Raw genomic sequence first — 26,241 nt, 5'->3', positions numbered from 1 at the left:
CAGGTGTGCCAAACTGTGCCAGCTGTGCCAACCGTGCCAAGTGTACCATGGCACAGCTCTGTGCCGTACCAAATGGTATAGAATTTTGTCGTGCCATGGTGCGTGCCGTGCCAATGGCACACGCATATTACTAACGAGATTTGGTCTGCTGAACCAAAAAAGGTAAGGAACTTCATAAAGGAAGTCATACCTTCGTGGGGGGATATGCAAAGTCCTGGTGTGACTAACACTTATTCCTTGAGTGATGGAACGAACTGACACTGCATACATAGCAAACTGGAGTGCACTACATTAGATCAAACTAAAGGCTGATTTAGACGATGCCAGTCAGCGCTCTAGTTGAAGTATCCAGTGAATAGAGAACAGACACTCTGTTCAAGTTAGAGGCCAATTACTTGTTCGATACTGGTACAAGTAACCTGGACAGAGTGTCTGTTCTCTGTTCACTGGATACCTCAACTAGAGCGCTGACTGGCATCGTCTAAATCAGCCTTAATAGTCGCAGTGGTACAATGCTCCTACAGAAGAAGAGTTTTTCCCAATGAAGGTCTAATGACAGATCACGCAACATCATATCACACTTCTAGTCACGCGTTTTGTCGCGTGTTATTTAAAATTACACCATTAAAAATCTAAGACCAGTGAAGCGTTTACAAATTGTTCAGCTTTAGTATGAAAATCTTCATTCTACGAAAGATTCGATTCCTTTGTCTAGAACAGGGATTCTCAAACTATTTTGGACAAGAGACCCCAATGAAGTGATACCACAACACCCATAGCTAAATTTCTTTTAAATTGTTATCTAAATTTTATCATATTCATACAAAATACTTTCCTGCCTGCGTAGTGATCATATCACAAGACGCAGGATCCAAGCTGCATGGAACCAAGCGGGTCCGCAGGTTACGGATGACGAAAAATACTCCTAGATATGGGGCTCGCGTGTGAATAGCACGCTCGGGTGTAAAAAGCACTCCCGAGGCATAGCAGGAGCATAGGTAGGGCGCGGTGGTATGCGTAGTGGGCTCTGCAAAATCTCCATGAAATGCCGCAAGAGCCTCAACCTTGCTCTTAAAAGGCGAGTCGACGTCGCCTCAAGCGTCTGTTCCACACCGGCGCGTCAGTACTCCAGGAGGAGCGGCCCAAACAGCGTCTGCTGGCATCTAGCGGCTGAATAAGAAATGAGGTTCCCGTCAGCTAATCCTAGGATGGCAGCCCCATCGTGGGATAGGGACCTAAGGCTAACAACCTACTGTTTCCGAAATACCTAAGTTACAGGAACCAATAATGAAAGATCACGAACTGATTTACGGCAACGACTGTTAGCGCAAAACAAAGGTCAAGAATTGGAACATGGCATGTATTAACGTTAGATCAGCAAAGAAAACTGGCACAATTTGCCAGCGAGGTGCAACGCATGAAGCTCGAAATACTGAGGCTGAGCGAAGTTCGTTGGCTTAACTTTGAAGAACACAAGCTTCCGTCGGGACAGGTACTATTATACTCTGGCATTCGAAGTGAAAACGCTCCCAGTCACCGCACAGACAAGCACAGGCTGCGCTCATCAAGTGGAAACCTATCAACGAGAGGATCATCGTTGCCAGATTCAGAATACGGGTTCGGAACCGAACCATAATCCAATGTTATGCGCCAACCGACGCTACCGACCCACAGGACAAGGAGAACTTTCACAGTTAACTGAATACCATCGTGGATAAGGTTCCAAAGGGTGACATCAAGATCTGCACACGAAGATCGGCTCCGATAACACGTACTATGAACGCGCCATGGGACGTCATGGTCTCGAAGAAATGAGCGAGAACGGCGAGCTGTTTGTCGAATGTTGTGGCAACAACGACATGGTCATTTGGAATTCGCTCTTTCCTCATCGACACGGATCCAACGATAGGTGGAGAGGTTTTAACGGCGATTCAACATACTCCGACTAGAAGATCCAGTTGTGAAGAGGTCGTTCGTTGAAGAGCTTGAGACTCGAAATCGAACAAAAGCAGAGATGCTCAAAGCTGATTTTTTTTCTGAAAGTTCTGTGCAAAGTTATCCTAGAACGGATACAGGAGAAGATCGACGCGATTCTTCGACGGCAGCAGGCAAGATTCCGTGCCGGAAGATCTTGTGTGGACCAGATTGTCACGCTCCGCATCATCCTGGAGCAGGTCAACGAATTCCAAGAGTCCCATATTTGATTTTCATTGACTACGAAAAAGCTTTTTACCGACTCAACTACGAAAATCTGTGAGGCGCCTTGAGACGCAAAGGAGACCCAGATAAAATCGTCAACCTCATCGAAGCGCAGTACGAAGCTTTCACGTACAGAGTCTTGCATAACGGCATCTTGTCCGACTCGATTCGGGTAGTAGCCGGGAGGCAAAGATATATACTATCACCGCTACTGTTCTTCATCGTGATAGACTAGATCATGGTGGGTGCAAATAACCACGTACCGAACCGTGGGCTGCTTTGGCAGTCTGTTACTATGGAGCATTTGAACGACCTCGAGCTTGCTAATGACGTTGCACTACTAGCACAACGGCGCTCCGATATGTAGAGTAAACTGAATGACCTTGCCGAACGCTCCTCTGCGGCAAACGTGGACAATCGCCTCAACTTCACAGTAGCGGGGCAAGCAGTGAAGAACGTAGAAAGCTTTTGATAACTTGGCAGCCAGATAGCGTCGGATGGGGGTACCAAAATCGACATAGATGCACGGATCAAGAAGACGAGAACTGCTTCGCAAGTTTACGAAATGTGTGGAAATCCAACCAGATTAGTTTTCGCACCAAATTCCGAATTTTAAACTCGAACGTGAAATCGATGCTGTTGTACGCCAGCGAGACGTGGTGTGTATCAACGAAGAACACCCAGAAGCTGCAGGCTTCGTCAACCGATGTCCTGCGCGACCGTAAAGTGCAGCAGAATTTGAAGAAACTGAGGGGATATCGAGGTGGCAAAGTGGTGAGGAATCACTGGAGGAGATGGATCGGCTGAAGACAAACTTTGTACCAAAAATTCTAACTCCAGCTGGGACCGATAGAAAATTTTTTGAGCGAACCTCAAACGGAGGATCTACTTCAATGATGTCGTGGCCAAAACTGAGAAGCAGCTGCCAAGGGCACGAAAGACCTACATAAAAAAGCCTGCAGGGTGGACACAATTTCACGGGCTGCTCCCAAGCTTATTCCGAACTTCTCTGTAAAAAGCTTGGGAGCTTCTCTTCCGCTGTGAAATATGCTGCAAATGATCCTGAACAACAAGATTTCGGACTTGTTGATGTTGATTTTCTTCCCACCCATTTTTATTTTATTGAAAACTTTTTGTGTTGATAACAACAATCGACTTTTATGTGCTAACGTAAACAACACTTTGTTTATATCGCGTCAACTGAATCACTGCCCTAGCTGTCATAATATGGGGAAACGAGGGGTTACTCAAAGGTCTAGAAAGATTTCAATATTATTTTTTTCGGGTGGGCTTTTTTTGACATCGCATATTTGCACACTTAAAAGAATGCATGTAAGGAAGTAAACAAAATTTAACTAAAATGACAAAACTTGTTATATACTTGAAAGAGTAATAGTTAATATACAATTCTATGGAGTTAAGGTAATAGTTTTTGTTGAAGTATTCCAGAAATTGAGAAAATTTCCTAAACATCCAAGGTGGGCTTTTTTATGCCTATCACTGTACTTCCAGCTTTACACTGGATGCACACTGTAGTGCGTAGATACTGTCTGAGAACCGAAATCTTGCTGATGGAATCGGTTCTGAGGGATGTCGCAGAACTAATTCCGATAAATGTATTGAAACTTTAGGACAATACCTAAAGCGTTACATAGGGGTTTTTAAGAATTCGATAAATTGCTAAAATGGCGACCATTTTTGTTAAAAATAAGTTATTTTTCATGAAAAATCGCTGTTTGTAAGCTCATAAAAAATCGAGAAATGAGATATCAAAAAACGGCTGTACAACGCTTTAGATCAGTGATGGCCAACCTACGGCACGGGCTGCATGCGGCCCTCCGGCTCCGTTCATGTAAGTCGCAACCTGATTTGAAAAATGATGGAAATTTTTTTGACGTGGGACTACGTCTAACCGAAATATATGGGGGTAAAATGAAAACCTAAACACAGAACATGCAGAAAAAAACCAAATATTCCGAATGCTTATAACTCGAACATTTTTCAATAGATTGGAAAGATGTTTGCATCAATTGATAGGAAATATTTCCACACATCTATCACAATTAATAAAATGTTATTTGCCCTGAGATAAGCAATTGAATAACTGTAACATGTCAAGTACTACCTAAACGCCCTAATTGCCCCGTTTTGATTGACCCGATTTACGGTTTTCTCAAAACAGTCATCTAAACCAAGGTACCTGGGGAAATTGGCCTTTCAGATACATGCAAGTTGGGGGGACTTTTGTTCTCATCGACATGAGTTTCCTAACACAGCCATCAAAACCAAGGTACCTGGTGAAATTTGCATTCCAAATGAATGCAAGGTGAAGGAACTTCTGCTCCCACCAAAATATATTTCCTTACACAGCCATCAAAACCAATGTGCCTTACATTACATGGCGTTTGTTCAAATTATTTACTTAAACAACAAATATATTGAATTCAATTCGTTAAATTCGAAAATTGTTACAAACAATACAATACAATACAAACAAATGTTTACTATGCCAACGGAAGTCCTACGTCAGCATTGCGATTATATCATAGATATAACATCCCCCATTTTTTTCCTCTAAGCGATGTATGAATATAGTTGAAAGTATTTTCATAAACCTGAATAAAAATAACTTTGTGAGTCTTGTTAACCGTGTGTATCCAAGCTGATCATTTTCTGTTTTCGTTCCCATTTTTTCTATGCTAATTCAATCCTCTGACAGTTGTTCTTGTTAGTACTCGATGAACTTTTTCGCACTTTTGGTGCTGTTCTACTCACACTCACATTAATTCATGCGGGTAGCTGCAGTAATTGGAGTCAATGTAATTGGGGGGGGGGGGCAAAATCTAACGAATGTCACAACGAGAATGTTGACAACAAATCGTTCTAAGACATAACTAATGTGGAACTAAGCTATCAGAGTTGGATTATAACAATGTTTGAATTCTGTCAGAAAATACGGCTAAATTTCCCGTATCGATTCCGAATGCATGACGCTGCTCTCAAGGGCCATTAGAATTTTTTAAAATATTCTTGAATAGTTTCTAAAGCAGGATCAAGCATTGGCTCAAGCTCGTGGATCACTAGTCGGTCCGCATCGGTAGTGCTTTTGATAAATGAACTTGTTCTTTCAGTTTTCTGTCTGATTTCCCGGGGCTTTTTGTTCACAAAATCACTTCCAAACTGAAATTATTTTGAAATAGATTAACTCCCGCGAAGCACAGGCATTCATTATATTTTTCTTTATTATTTTACAATTGATTCATTATCAATAGGCGATAAAAAAAGAAATAAGCTAAACAACAAAAATTAGAACGAAATTCAAGGATTTTCCGCCTTCGTTAGGGTCGACTTTTTTATAATAATCATTAGATTGTTCAAATTAGGCTAGCTCTGCAGAAACTATTATGTTACAATAATCTATCGAAAGTGGAAATGAATTTTCAGGCGAAATAGCACATTCCTATATCTTCTATCGATATAAATGAAAATGTAAAACCAAAAGGGGCTTAGAATGAATGGGGTGTAAGTGATTTGATCGATTTCTCTACATCGACTCTCTCTTTTGGCCATAACTTAGCTGCAAATACATTCCCAGCTGTATTTGACAATGTGGAAGCTAGATCAGAACCTCAACTATCGGATTATATTGCAAACTTAATTTGGAACATTTTTGCAGTTAATTTATTAACTAAAGAAAAAGTTGATGAAGAGAAATCGATCAAGTCACTTACTCCCCTTGCATTCTAAGTTCCTCAATTGTGATGGTGAGCACAAAACCCTAGAAATGAATAGTCCGATTTGAGCTGTCTTTATTTTGTTGTTTTCGTCTTCGTCTTCGTTGTCTCACAGACAGAGCTGCAATTTGTCACAGTCACTGCATATATTTGGGCTACTATGACGACCATTGCAACATTACCACCAAACGACGTGCAACAAAATATAAACCGACAAAACAAATTCCTCACTCTTTGATGCTAGATAGTTTGTCAGATTGTTTTGACCATCAAAGAATGTTGCAAGTCAGCGCACTTTGATCGTCAAGACAAGAAATACCATGTCACCTGATATAATGGAGGTTTACACGTTTACCAGGATGCATTTGTTCACGTTGCTACCTGAATACCATTCTTATATAAAATGCTAAAACTTCCAGGAGGACAAATGATATAACTGAGTCTAAACGGACTTTCAAATGCGTGATTTTCGATGTCAGGCAGAAATTTTAACGAAAAGAGAAATTTCTTCATTATTTCAGCATGTGGAGATTGTTCAAGTTTTGGTCAATTATATATTCCGTTGCCTAAATGGTTTGCAATCGCTCACACGTTATCGCGTGTTCACCATAGTATTTACTTCAGTAAATACAAGAAGCAACAACCGGAATGAAAACCGAAGCTTTGCTCGATGAAAATAAAATGCAATCTGCGACAATCATCAATTCATTATGGACAATTTTACCGCCTACTTAATCGGTCAAAGCGTATTGACAAAACTCAGTAACAGGCAAATTGTTGCATCGTACTCTGTCAGTCACCATTCGACCGAGAATTTTGTCAGTAGGAAGTGACTAACGTGCCTCGTCAGTTGTCAGTGACATTGATGAAAAAATGCAGCTCTGCTCACAGATCGATATAGCGGAGAGGAAAAACGGAACATTTTTGGAACATTCTAAAGGAAGGTCGAATGTTTTGGAAAATTAAATTCCCATATGTTCTACAATTACATCAGGGTAATCATTGGTAGTCCATTCGATGTTTGCGCTGACAAAATGGATTTTTGTTCGAAACTGGAAATGGATTTTCTGGTGGAATAACGTGTGTTTTGACGTGTTTTAAGCATTCAAACAACATAAAATAAGGTAATAGATATACTTAATTGCTTCACACCACCGTATATGTTGACAGCCATCGCGAATTTTAGTGATTTGTTTACTCTCTATTATAGAAGCTATAATCTACAAAGTTCATTCGCCTCAGTCTTGAAAAAGACCAAACCACGAACGTTCGCTTAGTAAGCCAATGTTATTTTAGGCGGGACAAAGTTTGCCAAGTCAACTAGTATAATTATAAATACGAAATTGCGTGAGATTGTAGAAAAAATAATTTGCTAATTAAAAAATATTGTAATGTGGATGACCGTATAGTTTCATAAACCATACAAAAAAATAGACAAACGATGAAGTAGGTGAATCGAACTTTAAATACGTACAAAAATAAAAGATTTCAAAGTAAACTTTATATTTTTTATCAACGCTTAGATGGAATCACCATCGCGTTTCAATTCGATTTCCCAAAATTATGCTGAATTTAATCTCACTTCCTGGAACAACGTTAAAAAATATACATATAAATATTCAACACGTACCTATAAATATGATTTACTGTGACCGGCACATGATAGCTGTTTGTTTGCTGTGATTGCTGCTGCTGCTGTTGCTGTGACTGTTGGTGGAGATGATTATTCTGGGATGAAGCCTGGGAATGATGCGTCGAAGCGGGGAGTATACTATTATGTTGATTATAATGACTGCTGCTGTGCAACTGTGCCTGATGCTGCTGAATATTCGGATGAGTATTGCTGGTTGGTGGCTGCTGTTGCTGCTGCTGCTGATGATAGTGTTGACTAGTGTTTTGTGATTGCGATTGCTGTTGCAGAAGTTGCGATTGTGACTGCTGATGCCGATAGGGATGTGGCCTAGTGCAATCAACCGTTTGAAACCGATGAATTGGGGTAACCATTGATTTTCGTGGTATACGCCGAGGATGTCCAAATCCTAGTCCCCCACCGCCCGATAGGGATGCTGCCACCCGCGCTCTACCAAAACCACAAGCCTGCGAGCGCTTATCGATCCAAAAATGCATCTCCTCGGTATGCAACTCGTTGGAAGATGTAGGCCTTGCCCTATGTGTGAAGGCAACACTCTTTATGTGCAAACTTTTGATGGTATACCTACCGCTAGCAGTATCTGTTTCCGGTGCTTTAACTATGATATTCCGTTTCCGTTTGACCTATTAAACCTGTCATCGTTATCTGCAGATTTGTGTTGTCCATGCGTTATTGTAAACCAGTTTTTGGCCGACGACAACATGGTGCTCGTATTATTAACATGCGAGAATATTAGGTGATAGCATAATATCTCATCTCATTACCAGTGTGCTGAAACAAAATAACAAGGAATACTTGAAATAATCATGAAATTTTTCATTATTGCAAATGAGGAACAGGATTGGTGGGATTTGGAAGGTTCATAGTGATCAAATTTGATTTCCAGTAAGGGTTCAGTAAGATTATTTACTTCACAATTCCACATTGTTTGAAAATTATCGGAATACTTCATCAAAATTTAAGAATTTTTTGTTACAACTCAGGGAGCTATTCGTTCAAAATATTCTGAGCACGAAGCTTTGGAGACAAAAATGTGAATATTGTTAGTTTAGATGTATATGGGTTTTATTTTTCTCTTATTTAATAGCGCATCCATAGTCCATAGTTCGTATACTTCATATGTCATTTAAATTTAGTATGATAGTATTCATGGATTCACAATCTCTCACTCCACATACGATCGATCTGCTGCGTCGGTAATTGGTGCTATTTATAAACACAACGATGGAAGCCTCATATCGACAGTCCCGCTGTGTCCAACTGTGAACATTCGAACAATAGGAATATTCTTACGCCAAGAAATGCGGCATGTGTTGTGTATCGATAGAACAGGAATACTCTAACGCCTAAACGGCTAATGTGTAATATATAAAAATGTGTATCGATGAGATAGGAATAATCTTACGCGTAAATGGTTACTGTGTAATATACAACATGAGAAAAAAGTACACGATAAATTCGGCTCTGTTACAGCTGAATTGCTAGATGAGCCTAATAATAAAAACAATCAGATGGGATAAAAAAAACTGTTTTCCCTACGAACGAATTCAAATGATTTGCATACCAATTCAATCGGAAATTCTCTGAGATTTGTGCTATACATTATAATTCGTAATCCCTAAGCGGTTTAAATTAATGAACAAGCATTGCCATTTTCCAATACATTCTCTCTGCCGATTTGTGTGCTTACCTACCCGTACCGTCAATAACGAGCAACTAACACATTCGTTTTTGCCCGTTTTCATTTAAATAAGCCATCCGCGATTTGAAATCAGTCGTCAGCGAGCTAGCAAGCACAGCACAACGAGCAGACAACATTTATTCCTAATGCTGATATCACACACATATACACTAGGGTGCCAATGAAAATTGTCATCTTGAATTTAAAAAAGTTACCCCATAAAAAATGTTCATCACCTCGAAAAAACACCCTATGCCAAATATCAGCTCAATCAGACTTAAGGGAGAGTGGCACAAAGCGGTCAAAGTTTGAGTTTTTCACCCACGAGGGAATTTTCTAGGGAAATCGAGGTTTTAAAAAAAAACTCGATGTCAAATGTCTTAATAATGTATGAAACGTCGAGATCTACTGTCATCTCGAAAATTTATTTTTTGTCAAAAATCGACACTCTGGAACTTATTTTCAGAATACGAAACGAAAAGTATGGTTTTGGGTACCAATAAAAATAGTTACCTCGATTTTTCATTCGGAACTTGCTACGAAATGGTGATATGCACGATAATAAAGGGTGTGTCACATCAAATTGCATCACGGAGAAAACGCTGTAGAAATTCGCCCAGTAGACCGATCCTTTTGAAAATTTTAGACAGTAAAATAAAAACTATTTAACAACTTTTGGCATTTTCTTTTTATTCATACTTCGAGCCCAAGCCCGTATGCTCGCACCTTCCTCTTTACCCCGTCCATAAGGTTCTGTACAACGTCAGGTTGTAGTTTTTTTTAACAGAAATCCATTCTCTCTTGAAGTCCGCCTCCGATTTGACAACTTTTGGGTTCTTCCGGAGGGCCTGCTTCATAATCGCCCAATATTTCTCTATTGGGCGAAGCTCCGGCGCGTTGGGCGGGTTCATTTCCTTTGGCACTAAGGTGACCCCGTTGGCTTCGTACCTCTCCAACACGTTCTTTGAATAGTGGCACGAAGCGAGATCCGGCCAGAAGATGGTCGGGCCCTCGTGCTGCTTCAATAGTGGTAGTAAGCGCTTCTGTAGGCACTCCTTAAGGTAAACCTGCCCGTTTACCGTGCCGGTCATCACGAAGGGGGCGCTCCGCTTTCCACAAGAGCAGATCGCTTGCCACACCATGTACTTTTTGGCAAACTTGGATAGTTTCTGCTAGCGAATCTCCTCCAGAACGCTGAATTTGTCCTCTGCAGAGAAGAACAACAGGCCCGGTAGCTGACGAAAGTGCGCTTTGACGTAGGTTTCGTCGTCCATTACCAGGCAATGCGGCTTCGTCAGCATTTCGGTGTACAGCTTCCGGGCTCGCGTCTTCCCCACCATGTTTTGCCTTTCGTCGCGGTTAGGAGCCTTCTGAACCTTGTATGTACGCAGGCTCTCCCGCTGCTTGGTCCGCTGGACGAATGAACTTGACAAATTCAGCTCATTGGCGACATCCCGGACCGAACTTCTCGGATCACGTCTAAACTGCTTAACTACGCGCTTGTGATCTTTTTCACTGACGGAGCATCTATTTTTGCCGTTCTTCACCTTCCGGTCGATGGTTAGGTTCTCGAAGTATCGTTTTAGTACTCTGCTGACCGTGGATTGGACGATTCCCAGCATCTTACCGATGTCCCGATGTGACGACTCCGGATTCTCGAAATGAGTGCACAGGATTAATTCACGACGCTCTTTTTCGTTCGACGACATTTTTCCAAATTTACGAAAAATTGACAGTGAAGCATGTCCAACGTGATCTATACACTCTTATCTGATTATAAGCGAAAGCTGAAGATATAATTCCTAAAAATTAAATTTCTACAGCGTTTTTTCCGTGATGCAATTTGATGTGACACACCCTTTATACCCTATGCAAAATATTAACTCATTCAGACTTCATTTACTGGTGTCACATACGTTAAAATTTGAGTTTTTTTTTAAACGAAAAACCACCGAAAATCGAGATTTTCAAAAAAAAAACTTTGATGCCAAATGTCTTAAAACCGCATTACTCGTCGAGATTTACCGTTATTTCGAATTTTTGTTGTCACTTTTTGGCACTTGGTCGTTTTTTCGCCTGGAAAATCGATTTTTGTCAAAAAAATTTTTTGGAGATAACTGTAACTCTCGAAGTGTCATGTAATTTTAAGACATTTGGTATCAAAATTTTTTTTTCGTAAACACCGATTTCCTTTACTGATTTTTCGATTTTCAAAAAAACTCAAACTTTGACGGTTTTCGGCACTTTCCCTTAAGTCCGATTGGGCTGAAATTTAGCATATGGTGTTTTTTCGAGGTGGTGAACATTTTATATAGGTAACTTTTTTATATTTTGGGGTCGATTTTTTACCATGCCATTGGCACCCTGATATACACATACAAAATAGAAAGAATGGAAGTCATTTGTAACCAAACATTGTGTTACAATACGGAAATTGGTGAAAAGGCCAACCGTTTGTTTGGACCTTATCTATATTGTACAAAAAAATGTAAAATATTTGTTTGTGTTGTATTGTCATATGAGAAACCAGCAGTCGATGTCCACAATTTATGTTTGACCTTTCTGTAGTTTCTCATAAGACAAAAAATTAAATGTAGTGTTGGGTGTCTGTAATTAATTGTAATAGTAAAAGAAATATATTTATTTACATATTTATTTATTTATTTATTCATTTATTTATTTATTTATTTATTTATTTATTTATTCAAATATTTATTTTCGCGGAAAGCAAGTGTTACGTTTAGTTGTCCAGGAATAGCATGTTTGTTTGTTTGGAGTGGATCATTATGTTCTCTGTCGTCGCAGCGAAAGTGGGATGGTTTGGGCGGATTAGAAACGGCCCTTAATGAAAATTTACCAAAAAGTTGAATAGGGTCGAGAGCTTCTATTGTTTCAATAAATTGAAGCATTGGAACATGAGAGAGAAATATTGAAGGAATGATAGCAAAGTCGAAAAATCGAGGAGTCTTTGCAAAGATCTGGTAGAGCACGGTCGCATGTAATATCACTGCGAATTATTTTTGAGACGATATTCCGCAATCAAAAAGGGATCTGGTGCTCCGTGCGTGTGGACCAGCAAGAAGCTTTTGCTAGTCTCCTAAAAGAGTGGTTCCGGAACCGGAAAAAGGAGTTAATTTCCGCGAGTTATTGGATGCGAATAAAACATCAGCCGACTCGGTCCTCTAACCGTTCAGTGTTGCCGGCCGTAGTCATATTCGTTTAATAAGTTTTTGTGTAAATCTTGTTTTCCGCCGACGATTACAATTTTGGTAAAAGTTCTTTTCCACCTTATAGTCCGCCATTTCGTTTCCACCATTTTGTTCTGTGTTCCGCGTCGCGAGTAAATTGTTTGGAGTTTCCCCAGAGATCCCTCATCAACGACCCAAGCTGCGCTAGAAAGAACCAGCGAAAGAAAGTAATCACTATCACATTTCAAAACATCAGTATAATTTCGTTCACATTCACTACAAAAGCCTCGAAGAAGAGGAAGCCCTCTGTATTAAAGTATGCATCGATAAACAAGCTGCCTGCAGCACACGGGACATTTTCGTGCCAATGCAGATATGGAAGAGTATCCAGAATTGTGGAATACACTACATTTATTTAGATACAACCTATATTTCATGGAAGTATGCTTCCAAATCCCAATAGTAAAACTTCATCGTTCGAAAATTTTTGTAGTTTATAGTCGATATCTGAGTGAGAGGGAGTTTGCTACGCAGTTCAAAGTGAGGACGGAACGAAATAAACGAAAAGCACTAACAACTTTAGACGGTTCTCTCCATCAGTAATTTGTTGTAGAAGATCCGGAAGACGCTGACATATATTTCAGTGATACACGAATCAAAGGCAGCGTTCGTTGTACGGGACAATGAGAGAGGAGAGAGCAAAAATTGTGGTTTAAGCTCCACCGTTTCTCGGTAGTTCTCAGAGATGTTTGGCTCAATCGATAGGAAATATTTCTACTGGCGCAGCTCAGTGCAAACATTGTGTGCAATAGTTGATAGTTTTTGAATAGAATATGTGTTTGCTATGAAGTATTTTATACACAGAGAACAAAGACTGCTACATGTAAACGGACACTGTGCAGAGGAAATTATTTCAATTCAGGCTTCGCGTGATGGCAACTTGCTCAGACGACGAAAGCGTGAAAGCAGAGACTTGATAGTTGAGAATGTAATCGTTTTGCGGTTTTGTTTGTTCCAAATCTATTGTGAAACTAGATGATATGATACAGAGCGCCGCTTTCATCCCGCCTGTTGTTGAGCGCTTTTGTTTTCTTGCATCGCACGTACAAATGGTTAGTTTTTATGCGTTGCCATTTGTAGATTGAAATCGTTACCATCAAGCGATTTTAATGTTTCATTTATTAGAATTGGGGAATAATCCACGATGACAAATCTGCAGCGTCGATGTCTGATAGCGATATACGTTTAGGGAGGCAAATTGTTCTCTATCAGTTTACCAGACCCAAAGGCAGTATTGAATTTTTCAAATTTTGAATGAAAATTTTTACTCCAGTAAAAAAAACTACAAAAAGTTTTTTGAAAAATTTTGATGTATTCTAAAATAATATGCGAAGTGATGAACAAGCGGACTGAATAGCAGAACTCCGTATTCCCACGTCGAAATTGCGACGGTTTGTACTGTGTTGTTGAAGATGTTGAAGCTGGAAGCTTCAATCGTCTTGCCTTCACGATAACAATACACAAATTTGCTTAAGGGGGTATTCTAGTGTAGAGACACGAATTTCGAATGTTTTCCGTAAAAATAAAACAAAGAGTATTTTTACCATCCATTACATCATTATTTGTTCATCTATCTTTTCACAATAAAACAGAAATTGAATGGAGAAAAAATAATCATAACTAGAATAGTTACAAGCTCATAAAGTGAGGGGGTTAAAAAAAGTTGAGGCATGGCGTACACGATTCCAGCCCTTCTGGTTCTCTGAAACAAAAAAAATCGGCCAGATTCTGAATCAGTAAAGATGCCGTTATCGCATGAACCTCGGATAGGGCAAAAACATCTTTTTTGACAAAATAGCGGCCGTTTGAAGAAATCTCCATTTTTGAATGAAAACATTCGAATTCACAATTAGATGTTGCATTTATCATTGCTTGAGTTTACTGTCATCATATTGATTCATTCATAATTTAGGCTTTCTTCAGAATATTGCCTTTTCTTGGGCATTTTAGAAGTGTTCACCTCAACACAATCAACACAGAAAAACCATACTTCTGCTATGCGCGAAGCACACCATAAACAAACATAAACAAACTGCAGCGCGCCAAGCGGTTGCCATAGAAATCATGTGGACGAAAGAACATTATTGAATTGGACAACTCATGATCAGAATTGAGTTCATCAAAATGCGGTAATTTAATGGTTCAGCTATGTAAATCCGATACAAATGGTGAGCAAGCATGATGTTTATAATATTTATAAGTGTTGTAATCCAGAAAAGATCTGAATACGTGCCAAATAATCATCTGGTGATCGATTAAATATTAGCTCGAATGAGGGGCGCATTGACACAAATAGAAGGTGTATTTAATAATCCTTTAAAACATGTGAGTTCGTAAAAATATACTATCAAACTACTATAAATCATGTAAAAGGCAATTTCATTTATATGTTTCGAAACATTCGAAGGCCTTATTTGACACAGGAGCGCTGAATTAGAGCATTCAAAAAAGTGGGCAAACCATGATCATATTTTCGACTGGACAAACCAAGATCATTTACCCTATATTCTAACGCGTAGGTATTCGTAACTACCACACACTGCATGATATTCATATGTGTGTTTGCAAGCGCTTAGCGTAAACGAATGTTTTCGTATTTTTCAAGTGTCAAGTTTCTATAAGACCAGTTCCATTTTCCGTTGTTTTAGTTATTTTAATCAATAAACCGAGAAAATTCCGATGGGAAAAGTGTTCACGGAGTGAAAAGAAAGACAAATCGATGCATTTCACCAAGAGAATGTTGGTATCACAGAAAGTGCTTGGATGATCCCATCAAGCAGTGCTCAATTATTTGGCGAATCCTCAAGGATACGGTAAGAAGGAGAGAGCTTTACGTAAATCGAAGCTCTATAACCGGGATAAACGGGAAATAGTTAGAACAGCTTCGAATACCTCAAAATCGCTTATGCAAACAAACCAATCTTTGAATTTAAATGTTTCCCGGGTGACAATTCGTCAAGTTTTGGTAAAAAGTCCTTACATAAAGAAGGCTTAAGAAGGTCAAAGCTCCTCATCTTACACCATCTCACATCTCACGTTTGAGTTTTGCCAAAACTCACATGAACCGACAGTGGAACAGGGTATGTTGTGACAAAGAATATTTCCAAAAGAATACATTTTGCATCTGAATCAATTCTCAATGAAAGAATATTTTGAAAGGTTCCGAAAAGTCCAAGCAAGTGCAAGCATATTCTCTTCTTTTTGGGCGTTGTTTGAGCTTAGTATGTTTTCGTTTATTTACGATGAAGGTCGTGGAACAAAGTTTTTTTTCGAGAGCGCGTCTTTAGCATGCTTGAACAGCATTCGAAATCGGAGGTGGCTACACGAAGAACTGTTTGCCAAAAATGGTAAAAGAAATTGTGTACTGCCATTCACCACTCTAGACTGGTTGACCACCCATAACATACCGTTTGTACGTAAAGAAGAGAATCCTCCAAACGAACCCCAGACGCGGCCAATCGAGTCGTACTGGATCATACTGATGGCGAGGATTGAAGCAAAAAGGTAATAATCTGACGGGGTCAGATCTGGAGAATACGACGGGTGCGGTAACGTTTCCCAGTCAAGAGTTTTTCTTGCGTCTCACAACGCAATGAGCAGTCTTTTTGCCTTCAATTCGGGCGTTAGCTCAGAATGTGAGTCGATGCGTATTATGAATTATTCTCCATTTGCCGATAAATGGTATTAATCAGTTGGCAGAATCAATGGAGGTATGATCATGGAATTATCTTGAAGATGATCTTAGATAGTTTTACTCTATTCTCCCCGAAGATTTGATAAGAGCCGGTTAAACGTTGATACTAGAATTGGGTGATCTTGGATCTATATTTAGAAGAACGATCTTTTTCTCTCCGATTTCAGATTTTTCGATCGATTCTTTGTACTCCAGAAAATCGCAGCAATTTTTTCTTTTCGATCTTTACGATCCTTTCGATCCTTCTAATCCTTCTAAAATTTTTGGTAATTTGTTTTTTTCAGAGAACATTGTTTTCAATCTCTCCAAAAACCACTTAAAAAACTTCATAAACTTTGGATCAATTTCAAGGTTGTCAAATCACTGGTCGTAAACTCAAAAGAAGCAGTTTTGTAAGTTTGATTATTACAAAACAAATGATTGCAAATTATAGTTACACCATCACATTCACTAGACTGACAGTGAAAATTGTAATTAAATTGGATGTTGACATCAGGTCCAGCTTGGCCGACATAAGGGACCTGATTCTCGAATATACTTCACGGTGGAAACGAAATAAACGGCACGCCATTGAACTACGTTTTACGAGTTAGTGAAGTGTCGAAGAGTTTCAGGCAGAATGAGCACTTTTCATATAAAAAATCATTAATGAAAATTAACTTCTTCGTATCAAACTGGTGTTTAATGTGAGTAGAAAACTTCATGTGATATAATAATCTCATACAAAAATTTCATCTGAAGATAGTTTGATATTATAATGATAAATTTAGTGGGAAAATAATCTCGTATCCAGATATCGACACCGTACCGTTGTCATCGCGGATACGTTTCATTCCGTTTCCACCGTGAAGTGTATTCGAGAATCAGGCCCAAGAACTGTCGAGAATCACTCGAAAAGTTTTTCGCATGTATACCACAGAGGTTCTACGCGAATAAAATCATGAAAATATCCAGAACATCACGAAATGTCATAGATAATACTGACCAATAAATATTTTATATTCAAACAAAAAAATCAATGTTTCAGGGTCGAGTGAATTTCTTTTTAAGTCAAACTTCACTAAATTCAACGATACTTATATTGATGAGTACCCCTCATAAAGGTTATTCTACGATGTTCGAACCACCTTATACCATTCACGACTGGACAAAAGTGAATAATGAGAACGAAAACTGAAAATCTCAACTGTGATATTAACTTGTTGGCCTTTTTTTATTCCACTGGGAAACACTTTTTATGAAACATTTGATCGATTTGCTCTACTATAATCAAACCCCGATTGACTTCTACAACGCGAACCCCCTTTTTTTAAGATGATGTTAATGAGAAGTCAAACGCTTTTCATATCGCTGCTACCCACCAATTATGTACCCACCCTTTCCCAAATAGCAAACATTGCACCATGAGCAATATAATCGAATTTCCATTCAACTTCGACTCTGCAACGAGGTGAGTCTCCTACGTTCATCTCTCTCGCAATTCCGTCAGATGGCAGTACCAAACTCATTCATTGCACTTTATTTGATTATGCGTTCACAGTTCAACCTAAATCAAAACGTTGCACTTTTAGCATGGTCAGGCCGCGAAATGCCTCCGCAATATGCATCGTATGTTTCCAAGCAAACTCGATTGATTTCCCCGTTTCCACCTGAGTGGACCACCAATCACAGGTTGTGAATTGAAGGCAGAAATCATTTTAGCAAAATTTTCTAGGCGCATCGATACCTCCGTTAGATGCAGGATGAAACCATAAATATGAAATTATGCAAGCGCTAACGGTTCAGAGGAAATACGCTTCGCATAGGAATACTTGTTGGACACGAAAGTAGGCCTATGAACTGATGACATTATCCAGGACAGTGGAATATTACCTGCTGACGTTTTCCACAAAACGAACTGCAACAAGCAGTATGTTACTGCTTCCTCCATGTACACTTGTTCATTCAACGAGAAGTTCAACACTATATATTATTCTGCTGTCCGGCACAGAAAACGTCATGATATTCTCACCTTCGGTTTTCAGTGGAAATATTCAAACATTGGATTCTATTCTGATCGCGAACATCAATCAAGTGTCTTCCTTGGTTTTGTGTGCCGCCTATTTCATGATTCGAAATTTTTCATCTTTCTTCTTAGTTGAAGATCTTTTTAATAGGAACAAAACACCGTTAGGAAGTTCCAATTTTGACAACAAGGAACAAGACAATCGCCAAAAGTGGGTGTCCCTTTTCTAAATGATCTAAACCTTATCTCCGGTGTCCGATGAACTTCGTAATATTGATGCCACACCAGAAAACTGTTCTAAAATTCCAGCTGAATACCAGAATACCAGGAGCTGAATTTCCTTCCAGACAATTAAACACAATAATAGAATAGTAGAGTGGAGAAGTTGGGTTTGACCTGGAATTTATCGTAACAAAACCGCAAATAGAAATCTTAATTAGGACCAAACAATGAATCACTGCAATCTAGTACTTGCTCCTAATCAGAAGCTGTAAATGCGGACAGTGATATGCTATTTTCTCACACACATGGTCAGCAAATAAGTGGTTTCGTTTTGGCATTCACCGAACAAACTCTCATCTGCAACATCCGCTTGCTCTTGTTGCTCCATATTCAACGTTAAACGCGAAAGTTTTGTCCTCCACTCATGGTTGTTCGTAGCATGAAAAAGAACGAAAAAGTTTTTACTATATATGTACATTACCCCCAAAACAAGCAAAACAAGTGCAAGTGAGGAACCCAGAGGGCAGAGGTTTAGTGTTTAGAAACACGAGTTGAATAATATCTTTATATTGTAAAGCACGAAATTCTGCTTTTTTTCATTTCAACATCAAGCTTAATTTTAAATCCAGCTTTGTGCAAATGGATCTGAGACCAAATAAACACCATTCATCAATTTCAACTGACTGACTTGCATTTTAACTATTATAAAAAAGTGTATCTTAAACTCACAGTTGAAACTACCATAGATTTTGACGTAGAACTACGTCTTTCAGGAAGGGTGCCATATCAGAAAACAAGTCACGTTTATATGAAACTAGCTGACCCTAGCTGTTATCAATACCTTCAAACATTCACGTTTTTCTAATCGACCCCGTTGAATTTACCTTTTACTATAAAATTCCTAGTACTTCTACCGAAACTCATCATTATAATATCAAATGGACTAACAACGCTTGTCACTATGTAATTGTAGAACATATGGGAATTTAACTTTCCGAATATTCCCTTTTTCCTTCAGACTTTTCCGAAAATATTCAATTGTCATGTTTGATTGGAATATTTTTGGTTGAAATATGTGTAACATTTTTATGGGACCCCCTCTCCATTTCAGAGGAGGGAGGGGTGTCATACCATCATAGAAACATTTCTTATACCAAAAAACCCTCACATCCCAAATTGTGCTTGATTAGTTCTCGAGTTATGCAGAAGTTTGTATTTCATTGATATGGCAGCCCCCCTTAGAGAGGGTGGAGGAGTGTATTCATCATAGAAACGTTTCGTGCCCCCTAAAACCTTCATATGCCAAATTTGGCTCCAATTTCTTGATTAATTCTCGAGTTATGCATACATTTGTGTTTCATTTCTATGGCGGAACGCCCCCCCCCCCTTCTTAGAAAGATGGGAGGAGTGTTGAACCACCTTAGAAATGTTTCTTGTCCCCTAGAACCTTCACATGCCAAATTTGGTTCCGTTTGCTTAAAAAGTTCTTGAATTACGCAGAAATGTATGCTTCATTTGTATGGCAGTCCTCCACCTCCCCTCAGAGAGAGGGGAGGAGTGTCTATTCACCATAGAAACGTGTCTGACCACCGCAAAAACATTTATTGCACCCTAAAACTTCCACATGCCAAATTTGGTTTCGTTTTCTTGATTAATTCTCGAGTCCAACACTGGTGTTTCATTTGTATGGCAGCCCCCCCTTAGAGAGAGGGGAGGAGTGTCTAACCACCAAAGAAACATTTATTGCATGCTAAAACCTCCATATGTCTAATTTGGTTTCATTTGCTTACTTGACTTGTCATACAAATGAAACCCAAATTTCTACATAATTCGAGAATTATTCAAGCAAATGAAACCGAATTCAGCATATGCAAATGGAGCCAAATTAGAGATGTGAGGGTTTCTGTGAACGAGAAATGTTTCTATGATGGTATGACACCCCTTCCTCCTCTGAGAAAGAGAGGGGGTCCCATAAAAATAGTGCACATATTTCAACCAATCATATTCCAACCAAACATGACAATTGAAAATTTTCGGAAAACTTTCCTTCAGAGTTGGGAAAATTCGAAAAATTCAATTCGCATGTTGTCTACAATTACATGTTGACGAGCGTTATTAGTCCTTTTGATATTTGCGGTAACGAAATTGATTTTCGCTCGAAAGTGGAAATGGATTTCAATGTGATAAAACGCACTCCTATATCGTCTTCTATTTATATAAATAAAAATGGATCGCCAAATGTGTTGATAAGAGCAAAACTCGAGAAAGGAATTGTCCGATTTGAGGCTGTCTTCATTCTATCATATTTTCTGTATCAAACATTTATTCCATGTAACGAAGAAACATGTTATTTACAAGTGGATGAAAAATCTTGCACGAGAACTGTGTCTGAAAATAATTTGATATTATAATGTCGAGTTTTGGTAGAAGTACTGAAATTTTATAGTCAAAAACAATTTAGAAGATCAATCAATGAACAGTTCTGCGATTGGACCCATGAACGTGCGCTTAGTAAGAAATCGTGGATGTGATAACGAAACATAAATTTTGGGTGGGACGAAATTTGCCGGGTCAGCTAGTCCTAATATAAATATTAATTCAGAGGATAATACCGCAATGTTGGCATATTAATCGAGGGGCTTAGAATGCAAGAGATGTAAGTTACTTGATCGATTTCTCGTCATCAACTTTTATTTAGAGACATTCTAGTGATGCGGTATCTAACCTGGTACGGCCATAACAATGAACTTACAACGCGTTTTTCTCGAAACTAATTTTTTCAAACTGGCGTACACGATATCTCAAGTTGTACTGAACCGATTCATGTCGAGTTTATGTGGATAGAATCTGCATACATCTCGCTATCGCATGAACCTCTTAGAGGCGAATGAACTGGAAAGTTTCAAGCCTCTTTAAAACAAAGAAGGAAGGAAGGTATGAACCTATAAAATATGATATTTTTCAAGTTTTACTATTTTTAAAAAATCGAGAAACGCATTCTGTTTTTCAAACAGCCGCCATTTTGTCAAAAAAAGATGTTTTTGACTTGTCCGAGGTTCATGCAATGGCGGCATCATTACTGATTCAGAATCTGTCCGATTTTCTGGTTCAGATAACCAGAAGGGCTGGAATCGTGTACGCCATGGCACAACTTTTTTTTGAACCCCCTCACTTCATCAGCTCTCAACTATTCTAATTATGAATTTCTCCGTTCAATTTTTGTTTTATTGTTCAAAGATAGATGGACGAATAATGATATAATTGATAGTAAACATATTGTTAGTTTTATTTTTACGGAGCACGAAAAAATATCCGAAATTCATGTCTCGAATACCCCCTTAAGTTTGCTATAGAATCCGATAGATGAGGTTCTGACCTATCTTCCACATTGCATACAAATACAGCTGGGAATGTATTTGCAGCTAAGTTATGACCAAAAGAGAAAGTCGATGTAAAAAAATCAATCAAATCGCTTACACCCCTTTCATTCTAAGCCCCTCAAATGCTCAATTGCTCAATGCTCCGATAAAAGAAATGAATCATAGAATTAAAATTCAATTAATTCTTCAATATTCAATTCATAAATACAATATTCAACCATACAATGGAACATTTTTACCACTCAAATATATTCAAATACATAAACCAATGTCATCCGTAAGCTTCAGAGCAAAACGTGAAATGTAATTTCGCATTCACTCATAAAAAGCTACCGATATTCTTATTCTCTTCAATAACCTACATTCCATGAATGTTCGTGATTATCACCGTTGATATGTCCCAAAGCTCAGAAGAAAATCATTCCATTGGTTGCGGCACCAAACATGGAATTCGTCCTTTTCATGCACAGTAATTACTTCCAGAAATCAAGCCACCGACACGAGATGAAAGAATATTTGACTGCGAATCGTAATATATACGTATTTCGCTTTCAGCGTCCCGCGCCCATTGGATGTTTCCCTGGGTTTTTTTTTCTTTCCCAAGGTTTTCTGTGTTCATCTGCACGATAGGCGAGATACCAGCCGTTATCCTGTTCCACTACCTTCCCCCAGTTTCTTGCGGTATTTGTCAACACTTTTGCTTTCAGATATGAACCATCAACTGATGAGCATGAGGTCCATTCAGCCGTCGGGAGCTCAATCTGTGATAGTGCATAAATAAGAATCATATCGCTAGTGCCAACGACGCGGTAACGTAATGTTAAAAATGGCGAAGATAACTCACTTATAACGCATAGCAGGATCCCGCGCCAACACGGCTCAGAATTGTTTGCACCCTCCCAAACTTGATTGAAACATCGCGGATGTGAAGATATAGGGGAAAATCGGGAAGGACGGACACGGTAGGAAAGACCCCTGTATAATTGATAAATTACATTTTTATTTTAAATTTTAATGATGTACAAACTTGCAATACATTGTATCAATACTTTTGACACTTACTGTGTTGGGGGAGTGGGGGCATGGTGGTCACCCTAAGGAATATGCCCATTTCCAGCACCCACACACCGATTTAATTCCCGTTTCTCGAAAAATATTATAATTCAACTCATTGTTCTTCAAGACAGGAAACGGATTTTACTATAAAAATTCAAAATAGTACACTTTTCATCATTAGGAAAAAAGGTGAAAAGTCGAGTTTTTTTTTGCCTGGAGGTAAAGTGGTCACCTAGTGGGGGCAAAGTGGTCACCCGGCCAAATCAAGCTAAAAGTGATAGATTAATGCGTTTTTTTCGTCCAAATTTGTTCAAATCATATTCGTTATAGTAGGTACATGCAAGAAATAAGCTTGGCCTATTCACCTAGAGTCTCAATTTAAATTCTTGCATACAAAAGCGTAGTAAGAAACACATAACGTTCCGCATAATGAGGCTTGGTCTAGTTGGAGTGGCATAATTATCCAGGGTCAAAGTCACAAAAGGATCTTCTTCAAGAGCAGAATGTGATGAGGTATATCAGCTTTAGTAAACAGAACATTGTAAGTTGTTATTCACCTATGACCACTTTACCCCCAGACATAAAAAGACAGGTGGGTAATGTCGGGGACATAACCGGAGTGACGTAGGACTATACAAAGCGGACAGCTTTTGATAAATATATATTTTAAATATATTGTTTAGTTTTCTTCTCCTACGTGAATACCTACCTATCTACCTGAAAAATGGATTAGTTTACTGTTTACTCTTTATGAACATGTTGGGGGTTCTGAAAAGAACCTTTGGTGTTGTGTTTTTGCTTTTTTTTACAAACTTTCTAAACTTTTTCTCACTATCTCATAGTTGATTCTTGATTTTTTTCTGAAGTTTTGGACTTATTAAATGTTCAACGCCGGGCATCTTTTGGCGTATGCACATATCGTACAATCAAAATGATGGCTGTGATAGGGAATGCATAGGTGGTCATCAGCTCATTCAATATCAAATATTTCACTATTGAGCACATTACCGTACCTTAAACTGTGGTTTCGGAGACGAATGAATTTTAAGATTAGTATCTCCGCAAACAAAGTAAATAAAAATGAAAAATAACTAAGGTTTTGGAGGCGAACTATACGATCTGTCGAGAAATAAACGAGCTATAAGCGTTCTGAAAAATCAACAGTAAATACAGGGACGAATGACCTTCGGATTAAAGTCCTTTAAAATAAGAACAGAGCAGCAGAAAATACATAGCTCATCATGTTGCTCCTTAGTTATTTTTCTATACAATGCAAATGTAACGTCAGTCAATTTTCAACATCAGTTATCAACCAAAGAAAGCAGTTCTTGCTACCGAGAAAATTCGTTAATGCCATCCTGCATACAATGTGTTGTAATTTGAAGCCATTTTTAATTCGGAAACCATGCATGGGTTTGTGAAAACTGAATGATCAATTTAAAAGACCCCAACCACCAATAAGTTCAAGAACAAGATAAACAAAATAAATCAGTTTATATTATATGTCATATTATGTCTCTTTAGAATGCATTAGTATTGTGAAAAACTTTCAATAACTCTTCTTTGAAAGGTTTAATTGCCCTGAAAAGCGCCGTGTTTTACGGTGGCTGGTTTTGCCACCAAAGCAGTCTGTATAAACAAACTTTTTCTTCTTCTACCTGCTGCCGTTTTGCGATTGCGTTTGCCACCGAACCGAATGTGTTCTGTTCTGAATGCGAGCTTTCTTATCGTTGCGAGCAGCTTTGCCAGCCAACTCGATCACTTCGGTGGCCGAAACTATATAACGGCGGCTAGGTGGACTGGTGCACTGGTATTAACGCGCTCGGCCTAGCTACCCTTGCGGAGCAATTGGCGAATACACCTACGGGAAATTGCAGACCAACACGGTTCGAGCGGGATTATGACATTCCCTTCACTTTTCCTCCTTTGTCATGTCCAGACATGGCTGCTTGTGTTTGTTTGTTGATGTGATGTGATGCGAAACGATGTGGTGTACGGTTTCGATGAGAATGATCGTTACGGCAGCAGAGCGGGGATTTTTAAGCTGACTGGCTGGCTCGAGAATTACGCATGTGTGAGACTGCGACCAATGTTTCGTTCATTTTTTTCTTTTTTGTTTTTGTTTTGTTTCGTGATTCATTGTATTTCGCTGCTGCTCTGGTTGCCCGTTTTTATCGGTACGATTTGAGGAGCACAAAATGGACCAATCAAAAATGGGCACATAGTGCATTTGGACAATGCTTGATATTTCACAATTATTCAATTATTTATCTCAAGAAAAATTAAATGTCATTCGTTATGATAGATTTTTTTTTTTTTTATCCCATTTATTTATTTAAGGCTCATTAGCAATCTAACTGTAACAGAGCCGAATTTTAATCGTGTACATGTCACATGGTTATCATATCTATAATTAGCACATTACACAGTTGCCATTCGCCAGTATTCCTCCATACCATTACATATGGTACATTCACACAGTAGCCATTTAGGCGTAAGAGTATTCTTTCTGTTCTTCCATTATCCAGTTGGACCACCGGACAACGGAGACAGTTGATTGATCATTGTTGAGTTATTTATAGAACAGCAGCCCGATGTGTCTTGCAGAGCAGAGCAGTTGTATGGATGAATCGATCTTATTTCGACCGTGGATCGATCTCCATCGCTGATGATTGTTGCGTGGACGTAGTTATTCTGTAACAACACAAAGATGGTCAATGAGGGCCCTGAGTTTTGAACTCACGATCGATCGCTTACTAAGCGAACACGCAACCAATGTGGCTACGAAGACCCCCGTTATGATAGATGCGTAGATATTTTTCCTATCAATTGATGCAAAAACCTTTGCGATCTATTGAGAAATGCTCGAGTTATAAGCGTTCCAAATCTTGCATTTTTTCCTACTTGTTCAGTGCCTAGATTTTCATTTCATCCCCTATATCTTCCGGTTAGACGTAGTCCTACGTCAAAAGTGCTTGATGTGTTCATGCTACCGTTTCCCTCCACCTGTTAAATTTACCCTAAGTTTTTTTACGTTAAGTATATACGGTTCAACAATAGAAGGAGATTACATTATAAAAAATCCAAGTTGAGCCGTACTTTTCGAGATAAAGGGGTGGTCTGGTCCAAATCACCCCGTCTGTCCAACTCACCCCGTGTTACCCTACTCGATTTTTGATTTTCAATTTGTACCCCAATATGTTTCCGAAAGACGTAATCCTACGTCAAAAATATTTTTCGGTTATGCTATTTCACGAAAACTTGTTTGAGAGTATTTACCATGAGTACATTAGTGTATTTTCAAATATTATCGAATATTATTATTGTATTTTCAAATATTATCGAATATTATTATTGTATTTTCAAATATT

At 38.8% G+C, this 26,241-nt stretch overlaps 1 protein-coding gene across 1 annotated transcript in view; it reads right to left on the bottom strand.

Annotated features, from left to right (window-relative positions):
* The window catches only part of LOC129769210 (protein couch potato), a 47,315-nt gene that overhangs the window by 18,988 nt on the left and 2,086 nt on the right, over positions 1-26,241 (bottom strand). Inside the window, exons 2-3 of the mRNA XM_055771316.1 lie at positions 8,153-8,355; positions 7,564-8,100 (exon numbers count right to left, since the gene is read on the bottom strand). Of these exons, the coding sequence (XP_055627291.1) occupies positions 7,564-8,060 (497 nt within the window). The 5' untranslated portion in view covers positions 8,061-8,100; positions 8,153-8,355. The remainder of the gene's footprint in view (positions 1-7,563; positions 8,101-8,152; positions 8,356-26,241) is intronic.

This window comes from Toxorhynchites rutilus, chromosome 2, assembly GCF_029784135.1.
Source record: "Toxorhynchites rutilus septentrionalis strain SRP chromosome 2, ASM2978413v1, whole genome shotgun sequence".
Classification (NCBI taxonomy): domain Eukaryota; kingdom Metazoa; phylum Arthropoda; class Insecta; order Diptera; family Culicidae; genus Toxorhynchites; species Toxorhynchites rutilus.
This window is presented reverse-complemented; position numbering and strand designations above follow the sequence as displayed.